General features: G+C 29.9%; 1 protein-coding gene across 9 annotated transcripts in view; it reads right to left on the reverse strand.

Moving 5' to 3' along the window:
- Positions 1-7,948, reverse strand: part of LOC117182211 (D-glucuronyl C5-epimerase B) — a 66,174-nt gene extending 58,226 nt beyond the window's left edge. For 3 of the 9 annotated variants that reach the window (XM_033375285.1, XM_033375278.1, XM_033375286.1), the window contains exon 1: positions 4,347-4,711. In XM_033375285.1, coding sequence (XP_033231176.1) covers positions 4,347-4,348 — 2 coding nt within the window. In that variant the 5' untranslated portion in view covers positions 4,349-4,711. Of the gene's footprint in view, positions 1-2,220; positions 2,332-4,176; positions 4,270-4,346; positions 4,712-7,822 lie in introns of those variants that run through there. The other 6 variants (XM_033375280.1, XM_033375281.1, XM_033375283.1 and 3 more) reach the window with 5 other exon arrangements.
- Between the last annotated feature and the right edge of the window lie 3,244 nt (positions 7,949-11,192).

An 11,192-nucleotide genomic window follows, 5' to 3' on the forward strand; every position in this document is an offset into this window, starting at 1 on the left:
CCCTTGGTACAGGGACCCTCTATCCGCAACCCGAGGACGCGTTCGGTGGCTTTGTCATAGGCCCTTCGGTTTGATTTTAGAGGAATCAAAACCGAACCGAATATATATAAATATATATTAGGGTGGCCCAAAAAATCACAGTTGAGAAATTTTAACGGGCTTGTTTGCCAAATCGTTATCGCAGGGAAATAAATGTATGCCTATTTTTTTATTTTGAAAACAAAATATTTTTAGAACTCGTTCTGAGGCTTCAAAGTTTCCTGATTTTAAGTAAAGAAATCCTTACACCAGCTACAGGTTTAACCCAGAGTGCAGCTATAGATTTATTAACTTATTATTACTCGACCATTCAGATCATTGTCAGTCACCGCAGCTTGGGATGACAGCAAATACGGTGTACAATGAGCGGACCGACGGTGGGTCAACTTGTTTTGCAGCCGTCCACCTGAAGTCCCTTCAGCCGGTATTCAACTTAAATGCGTCATTTTTCATAAGCTTTTCTTACGCTTTGCTCAATTTAAATTATACTTTTAATCATTTTTTTTAGAAATCTACTCTCAATAGTAAAGAATGTCTATTCAAAATGTGAAGTTACACAAGTATATCTGAGGGTCACAATAAGCTTCCAAAAATTGCCATTTTATGCCATTTTTGATATGCCTAAAACTTTTGCATAATATTTCTGAGATAGAAAATGGCGATAAATGCAATGTTCATTGATAAGTGAACAAGTTTATTAAATTTCAAATAAATTGGATTATAATTTCCTGTCCAAAATCGAAGAAATAAAAATTGGAAAGATTTTACATGTTAAACTCCATAAGATATAAAAATGGCCAGAGCGAGTTCTAAAAATATTTTTTTTCGAAAATAAAAAAATAGGCATACATTTATTTGACTACTAGAATGATTTGGCCAACAAACCCGTTAAAATTTCTCAAATGTGATTTTTTGGGCCACCCTAATACATATTCCAATTGGAAACGATTCAGGCAGCCCTCACTGTTTCCGTTTCGATTGCCTCGCTTTAGTTCGAAGGCTATTTGCAGGCAACCCCAGAAACTGGAATTAAAACGCGACTCTGGTGTATATCGACCAAACCCCGTGCAGAGTATTCCAAGATTCAACTTTAACAAAAATACTAGGGCTATAACCATCTTAAGCCTTAGAGAGAAATGGGCTTTCTCATTTTTGGTACACTGTTAAAAAAATTGGTTATATTTACAATCAGCTAGTAATTATACGTGCTGTGTATTTTCAAATTACAATATATAACCTGATTAATCTACGATAATACAGTACTTATTTGCAATCTAGTGTAATTTCACTTCTGATTACAATGTGAAAATAGAACGAAGGTTGTTCTACTTGCAGTCGACTATAAAATGACTACGTTCGTTGATGGAAATTATTTTATCGGTTTGGGAAATAGTAAGTTTACGTAAGGTGATGAGCTTACTTTGGGCGTTAAGTCTACGAAAGTGTATGTACATTTTGACGATTGGTGCTTTTCTATCGTGAGGGAGTAAGTTCACACGGACGAACGCCGCAGAATAATTTTCAGGCCGTAAATTTGGATCATTTGTACCGCTCATCATTTAGTGCGAATTTCTTTTGTTTACATTCTGTGACATTCTAGTTTTGCACGACGTGGAGTTTAACCAAAGATTAACTTTTAGTGTAGTATCTTTTTTGTGTGAACAAGTTTAAGGCTTTTTTACGATTGTGGCCAGCTTTGAAATTTGGAAAAGGTAGTTATATAAAAATGCTTCTACATATATACAATATACTACTAGACATAACTATTATATACTATATGGAGACTAAACCTCAAAATATTGTTTTTACTATATTAAAGAACATTGATTTTCCCTAATTCGTGTGAATCTGCAGTCTTCATTTTTGTGAATTCAGTATGAATTAATTTTTTTTGTGAGTATTGATGGCAGTGTGCACATTTAAATGGGGATGCTTTTCAAATTGAAATCTTTCATTGTTTGAAGTAATTTATGATTCTCTATCTGGAATAATGAAGAATAATTTGTTCTTTCACTCTAAAAAAAATACTTTTTGAATTTTTAAACTGTCGAAAGATTATATTCCGTTTTCCCCCTTGAACATGGAAAATAGGTTTAAAATATTTTCACCTCTGTGAATAGTTTTGAATATCGGCAAGGTGGCCGAAAGTTAGAGAAAACCTCCAAAACAGAGAGAACTCACCTATTCCCGTTGCCCCCTTTTACCAGCTGTGATTACGTTCTCAGGAATGATAAGAAACAGAAACGTATGATGCTTCAAAATGCACGCCACAAGGCTGAACTACTGTGTCTCCTATAAAAATTAATATCTTTTGTGATTTGTATTTCAAACAGTACATTTTTCATTCAGAATTAACCTTTTTTGGAATAAAAAATTAAGTATTTGGCTCATAGTTAAACTCTTTTGTTAAAAATTAATTATTTTGGATGGAGTTTCATAATTTTAATTAAAAATTCATCTGTTTGGTTTAAGAATGAAGGTTTATGTTTTATGGTTTACACGCAAATATTCGGAATAAGTTTTCATCGAAAACAAAGTCTTTCACACAGAATTTCTATCTTAATAAATAAATTTAAAAAAAAAAAACACACATTTATTTCCAAACATTTTTCTAAAAAGAACTCTTTTATGTACAAATTAAAATGTATCTTTAAATTCTTACCTACTCTTTCTAGTTATGATATTGGAAATAAAGCAACTGATAGAGCGCGTTCGAAGATGATCTGTTTAAGTTTCTCAAATAAACTATCGAAAGTACGACTTCTTGAAAATACTGACCCTGATAAGGAATAATGGCGTTTTTCAATATTAAACAAAGAATACTCGCAATCTGGTTATAGATTACAGAATAAATATATTTTCTATTAGTTGTTCCGTATAATTTAAAGACTTGCTAATTATATTCTATTTTAGAGCGCACAACCAGAAAACTACTGTTAAATAATTTGTTTTAAGTATGGATATTATTATGTTCAACATTTGAACTCACAAAACGAGTTAGAAAGATAAATATTATTTCCAAAATAGTGTCATATTTGTTTGCATAATATAATTTAGAAAAAATCTACTTCTATGATTTAATTTGATGAAATTAGAATAGTATTATTTACAAGTAAACAAAAATCTTCGAGTTTCAATTTTTCATGAGGGAAAGTTTAGCTCTAATCTCAGAATAATTGAAGGAAATTGTATTTGAAGAGCCAATAAAAATGTTGGCGGTGTGTTTTATTAAAAAAAAAAAAAAAAACCCAAAGAATTTGATTTTAGCTTCGCATTATTAAATTGATTAAATATTAATTATTAGTTCAATACTTCACGTGCCTGTCATTGTGGAGATAACAGTAATTATAGCCTTAGAAATAATATAATATTTAGCGCTTTCATGTTTTATTCGTTAATATAAGTATGTATAGTTAAATACTAAACGTACTTGAATATTGTTCGAACAACAAAACTTGTATAATCTTTGGAAAAATAAAATATTGACCTTTCAGTTTTTATAATTTCATATATATTTTTCTTCACTGCAGTTTCATTTTGGATGAAAATTAATGAGTAATGATAAACTTTATGATTGCAGTGATTTTAATGCCTTTATAATTGTGCTAATTATTATTCAGTAATTTAGAATGAAACAAAACAAACTCCACGAATATTAAATGCTATTAATTATAATTTTAATTGCCTGTAGAAAAAAATCCATTTACTGACCTCAATAATCTTATATTCTGTATGGTGACTTACGGGGTCGACGACGGGAAATTTACTTCCTGCATTTTTTCTTCATCGCGGACGCAAGTTGAAAAGAAAAATATGTATTTTTACAGAATTCTGCTTATTTACTATGTGCCACACCGATCGAATAATTTCCATCGTCGCAGGATGTAAATTTACACCAACTTTTTTTACATTGTATATACCATATTCCACTGTTAGGTACCAGTTTTTCACTCGGTGAAAGAATGTTTTCTATTATTATCCAAGTTAAAAAAAAAATCCAAAAAAATCCAAAGAAGTTGGAAAAAGTTACACTACACCGGTTTTCTACACCACTTCGATGGGGTCAGATATAAAAACTGACTGTACAGTTATGTTAATAATTTGGTTGGGTCTTTCAGAATATAAAAAAAATCGTACCTGGAGTGAAGTAAAAACCAGTGTCATATAGCATTAATTAACACTTTATTCCATACTCAGTCCTGCGATTAGGGCTAAACAATGATTGAGAAACTGTCATTAAATATTTATTTTTATTAGAGGATACTATTATATAATAATATGCTTAAAATGATTTTAAAAAAACTTACATGATTAAAATTCTGAGGCGAATTCTGCTGCTTTGAATGAAATTTTATCCTCCTTCGCTTTAAATCCTTTTCCACATTGCTCTCCGCGCCGATCACATTTTTGATTTATTACAGATTTCTAAAATCTCTTTGACTTTGACAGCTTATGGTCTGTGCATTGCTTGAGACATAGAAACTCTTATATTAATTCAGATACAATTCAAGCATTATAATCACTGTTCAAGACGGAAAACACGTTATGTTACAACTTCGGGAAGTATTCAAGCAGTTTTTCTTATTTTTCATTGCTATTTTAAGACAAGCTTCGGAGTTGTCAATATAGAAATTATAGAATAAAAAAAAGATCATGACTAAGTTCCATAGAGATACATGACCCAACAAACTATGGTCCCGCCCATGATCTAAGAATACACGGTCTAGCCACACGCAACTAAAAAAAAGTTAACCAATAAGAAGCAACTCCACCACTTTTAACCATATTGGATAAGTGAGCGCGCGAGAATGAAGTATATTTGAAAGGAAGTAAATGCAATGAACGAAGATTGTAAGTAAAAGATAAAGAAATTATATAGTTTATCAATAAATTAAATTAGTTTGAAAATAATGAAATTTTTGAGATGCCTGATCTAAAGTATAAACAAATATATAACATCTAACTTGTAATATAGAAGAAATACTTAGAAATATGGATAACATAACCTCTCAAGGCACCTGAGGAATTGTACCTTTTAACGCGAATGAAATTACGTATCATCCATCTAAGGAGAAAAAAAAGTATTGTTTTCGGGATTAAAGCAGAAATAAATTAATGCAAAATATCGATATCATATCCTGTATTTTGATAATATCCGTTTTTATATTTCGAATATACATAAGCACTAAATGAGAACAAGAGAACCCTCTCAGGGTAAACAAAGTTACATGTTTAGATCTTATATTCATATGAAATAATGAATTCAATGATATTTTCAATAGAAACACCACTACAATTTTCACAAAGTTAATCTTAACACGACGCGCTTTCACAAACGGATAGCGTCAGCAGTGTCCGCTTCTTGCACCTTATTTGAATATTGAGAACTTTCACAGGTATTGACATTGATTTACAATGTAGCCATAATTCATGATTTCAAATCTTTTGAGTGAAGACCGAGACGCTAACGGTTGCTATGGTAACCAAGATGGCTAAAAGTGGTGGAGTGCAAGTGGGGACGAAATTGAGGTAGCTGATGGCTAGACCGTGTATTCTTGGATCATGGTCCCGCCAATTCGATGCTCAAATACGTTCGACTTGGAGTGACTTGGAGTGAATCGACGCCCCCCACCGTAAGCACTGCATTGGCGCGAATGGAAGGGGAAGCCAATTGCCGTACTCGATCCAAGATGTCAGAAAGGTCGGGTGCCCTATGGTGCCGAATCCGATTAGTTGACTTTTTTACATTCTCATCAAGTGAAGGTATTAGATTTGTATAAAACTTGACCCCCCCCCCCCGGTTTTGTCAAATGTCCACATTTTGAGACCCCATGAATTCCAAAAAACAGGTTTTGAAGAATGAGTCTGTCCGACTGTAGACTTTCAGTTTGTGAGCACGATAACTTTCTAAAGAATTGACAGATTGGATTGGGCTTTGGAATACTATTTTAGTGTCCTAAAATAAAGGTCAAGTTCGTTAGCCAACCATTTTGGGTGAAAATTCAAAAAGTGAGCGTATTTTGAAAATTGTTGAGACCACTTTTTTTTTTAATCAAATATTCTTTGTACGGATATTCATAGTATTTAATCAGACGAACAATTTATCTTTATGACTTTTTTCTATAAAAACAAAATTTACCAGAGTTCTATCATTTACAAAATTTCAAAATACACTTGAAAATCAACCTTTTTAGCCAAAGAACGAACGATATGGAAAAAAGTCAAGAAATGAAAAATATTTCTTTTTTAATGCCCTACCAGACTGTTTTAACAAATATTTGAATATTTTTGAAAAATCGAAAATTCAAATTTTGACAGCATCAAACAATAATGGAAGATCAAAAATTACATTTTGTGGTTAAACAGTGTAAAATACGTGAAAATATGTCTAGACAAAAGTTCTGCATTTTAAAAAGATCTACGTATTTGATTGAAATCACTTTTTGATAGCATACTTATTTTGTGTTTTGATTGTGAAAAACGATATTAACAATAAAAGAATCAGCCCGCTGCGTGGGAACATTCTCATCATAACTAATGTTTTTTCATTTTCTTATTCGTCTCATGCGTGGGTTTTCAAACAATTTACTTTCTTTAAAATGTTCTTCGTGCTATTTTTCACGATTCGAACAAAATACAGAATTACCGAAACATTATTCATGACAAATTAATTAATTCATACATTCTCATCAACAGAATGTATTAGATTTGTGTAAAATTTGAACTCCCCCCCCCCCCTTCCGGTTTTTGTCAAATGTCCACGTTTTGGGATCCCCTGAATCCGAAAAACAGGTTTTTACTAATGTGTCTGTCCGTGCGTGGTTTTTTTGTTAGCACGATGCCTTTCAAAAGAATTAACTGATTTGATTTTCCTTTGGTAAATAATTTTACTACCTTCAAATAAAAGTCGAGTTCGTTAGACAGCCATTTTGGATAAATATTCAAAAAGTGAGCACATTTTGAATATTTTTAAGATCACTTTTTTCAAAATTCAAATTTTTTCTCTACGGATCTTTATAGCATTCAAAAAGACAAACAATTTATCCTAATGACTTTTTTGATGAAAGCAAAATTTACCAGTTATAGCATTTACAAAATCCCAAAAAACACAGTAAAATGAACATTTTAAGCAAAAAAATGCATATTGGAAAGAAAAATGACTTGTTTGGTTCAGAATAACGCAAAGCCCACAAACCTTCACCGATTTTGAGAAAAAAAATTTGGAAAAAAAGCTAATAAGATTTCTAAGTGATTTGTTAATTGAATTTTCAATTTTTTATAAATAAAAAAATATGATGAAAAAATGGCCTTTTTTATTTTACATTCCCGGTGCTTGTCAATAACAGGAAAATAGTTGAAATAGCTTAAGTTACATAAAATAGCATTAGTTTGTTTACTTTTTATTTCCGCAAAAATAATTTTTTTTGACGTAACTCAATGAAAGTATACCTTCTTATGTCTTAAATCTTTATAATTTTTTTATATAGAAAAATCAATTGGTTTCCGAGAAAATCATATGTTCCGGTCCGGAACACGATTGTTTCAACAGAAATTTGTCCTTCAGAAAATCATCGGACAGAGTTCTTTCAGGTGTCCATTTTTTTGTTTTGACATATACCGCGGAACGTTCCAGAAACATGTCTTAGAAATTTAATTGACCTTAATATATTGAATCATCTAGAATGCTTAAAAATTACTACTTTCACCCCTTTCAAACATTTAACTTCAAAATTTAATTATGAAGTTTGATCAATTTATATATCTTAAAATTGTGTATATTTACTTTCTTGGGCGTGAGTCCAAAAATTTAACATCATGGACAAAGTGAAACAAATTGTAAAATAGTCCAAGCAACTTTATTATTAAATATATTATGAAGACGTCGACGCCTACGTTGAACTACCGATCTTCTTCTTTTATCGATTCGACTATCGTCTATAGGTTGCTATACAATCGTACTAAATCTCGATTCACCTAAATGTCAATTAAACTCTATAGTTTGTGCACAGTGGATGGTTTTACTTGAAAGAGGGCCGTGTGCGTAGTTAGAAAGTAGGATGCGATGACTGAGTTGTACCAAAAATATACGGTTGGCGGCGTGACACGCAGGCTCCGAATCACCGATAAAGAAAAACTGACAATTATTTAAAAAATAATAAATGTAATAAAGTTGAATAAAACTATAAGTTGTTTTTAATTTAGTAAAGTGAAATTAGATAAACGTAAAGGTAATTAAATATGTTCAAAAATAGTTACATTAAGTGAAATGTGACCGGCTAATAAAAAGTGTATTATATCGTAATTTTTTATTTTTATTCGCCGTGAATGATTTTTTGTATGGGGTTATAGATTTTTTGTTTATTTCAAATTTACGAATTTTATTGACTTTCATTAGGATCTGTGCACGAAAAACGTGAAGCTGTCGTTCAAAAATTTAATAGTGGTATATTAATTTGAGGCTATGTGCGTGACAATATTTTGTTAAAAAATTTCTCACAGTTATTAGGTACGATGAGGCGTCGCTCGCTAATGTCGAAGGCTTTAAATAAGGATTCTTCAAAACTTGAATTACACGTATATGCATATATCTTATAATAATATGTATTAGGTCATTATACATTGATAAAAGAATGTCATTCATATTTTCTGGAGCAGTACTTTAACTGCTTTATTTGAAACTATATTGTTATAATTATAGCAAAAAAAAAATTGAGGGAATTTTTAACAAATTTTTTGTATAAGTTTTTTATTATAACTTAAGTACATTTAACTGCGTTTTCAAAAGTAATGAAACTTCACATATAATAGTACTTTTTAAATTTGGAAACATTCAAAAAGTGTAAAAAAAAATTTTTATAATCTAAAACAGAAATAAACTGGAATTTAATTTTTTTAAATTATATAGTTAACATTATATTTATTTATGTATGCGATAAGTTGTAACGTGATGAAATAAAGTCAATTACAAATAGTAAAAAATTTAAGAATGAAAGCATACTTTAAAAAAAGGAACATTATTAAAAGTAGTAAATGAACTATTGTAGTAATTACTATCAGTTTGATAAATAATACCTTGTAATTGATAAAACGATGTTAAATTCATGCTTTGCAGAAATAAAAGAAGAGAAAGAAAGCATTTGGCGGGCCTATTATTATCTTTATATAATAAAAATAAGTGTGCGAACAGATACAAAAAAAGAAGAAAATAATGAAGTAATATATTGCAGACCTGCCAAATGTTTTTGTCATAGAAAAAATAATATTTAGAAATGTTAAAATCCCTGAAAACCTTATAGCTCCTATGAAATCCTTCTAAATCTTTTGTAAGTCTAGTAAATTGTTGAAAACCGCATAAAAAATTTTTTGAATTACTTAAAATCATTAGAATCATTGGAAGTTCTTTTAAAGTTTTTAAATGAAATGATCTTTTTTTGGAAACCTTGGAAATACCCAAAATGTGTCAAATTCTTTGAAATCTTTTTAAAAATCTTGAAATGTTGTAGGAGCTTATAAATTCTTAGTAATCTTTTAAAATGTCCTTCTAATCTCTTAAAAACCTTTAAAGTTATTGAAATCTAATAGAAATGTTTTAAAATCTTTTCAAATTTTTTTAATTCTTTGAAATCCCTTAATTCTTGTGAATAAACTCCTTCAAATCCATTATAATATAAAATCCGTTGTAATCCCGTGAAGTTACATGAAATTTGATGATATTCCTTTCAGTATCTTGAAATATTTAAAGCCCTATGAAATCCGTTGAGACCCAGGAAAATTGATTAAAATACCTTATTAAAAGTCTTTAAAATCCTTTAAAATTACTGAAATGCTCCGAAATTTTATAAAACCTCTTAAAAGTCGTTTGAATTATTGGTAAATCTCGAAAATTCTCTTAAATACTCTCGAATCCTTTTCAATATTCTCAAATCTTATAAATCCTATGAAATCCTTTCAAATCTTTTGAAATTTAAGGAAATTCTTTTAAAACGCAGATTAACCGAGATATTCAAAATTATCTTTAAATCTTTGGAAACCTACAAATCGCCTCATTTTTGTGAAATTCTTTGCAGTTTATAGAAATATTATATAATGCTTAGAATTTTTGTGTATCTATTGAAATCCGTAAAAAATCACTTAAAATATTTGAAATAATATCTAATCACTTTATTGACTCTTGTGCAATCCCTTCGACTGCCATAAAATCATTTGAATTTCCTTAAAATGTTAAAAACCTTTGAGAATTTTTAAAAATAATTAAAATCATTGGAAATTCCCCCTCCAGACACTTCTCTGGAGCCGTGCCTCATGTAACGCAAATAATCATTTCCGGTGGCGATTTTTTTCGTACTCGAATGTCGTCCTTGCTGGAAATTTTCTTTCTTCTTTTATGGGTACTTTCAGAAGATTTAGGAGGATTTCATAGGAACTATAAGGTTTTAAGGGATTTTAGCATTTCTAAATATTATTTTTTCTATGACAAAAACATTTGGCGGGTCTGAAATATATTACTTCATTATTTTCTTCTTTTTTTGTATCTGTTGGCGCATTTATTTTTATTATAGAAATATAATAATAGGCCCGCCAAATGCTTTCTTTCTCTTCTTTTAATTCTGCAAAGCACATGATCATGTTACAACTTATCGAATACATAAATAAGTATAATGTTAACTATATATCATTAAAAAAATTAAATTGCAGTTAATTTCTGTTTTAGATTAAAAAATTTTTTATTATACTTTTTGAATGTTTCCAAATTTAAAAAGTACTATTATATGTAAAGTTTCATTATTTTTCAAATGCAGTTAAATGTACTTAAGTTATAATAGTAAAGTTATACAAAAAATTTGTTGAAAGTTCCCTCAACAATTTGTTTGCTATAATTATAATAATATAGTTTCAAATGAAGCAGTTAAAGTATTGCTTCAGAAAATATGAATGGCATTCTTTTATCAATGTATAATGACCTAATACATATTATTATAAGATATATGCATATTCGTGTAATTCAAGTTTTCAAGAATCCTAATCTAAAGCCTTCGACATTAGCGAACGACGCCTCATCGTACCTAATAACTTTGATAAAGTTGTTAACAAAATATTGTCACGCACATAGCCTCAAATTAATATACCACTATTAAATTTTTGAACAACAGCTT

This window comes from Belonocnema kinseyi, chromosome 10 (assembly GCF_010883055.1).
Source record: "Belonocnema kinseyi isolate 2016_QV_RU_SX_M_011 chromosome 10, B_treatae_v1, whole genome shotgun sequence".
In the NCBI taxonomy this organism is placed as follows: Eukaryota; Metazoa; Arthropoda; class Insecta; order Hymenoptera; family Cynipidae; genus Belonocnema; species Belonocnema kinseyi.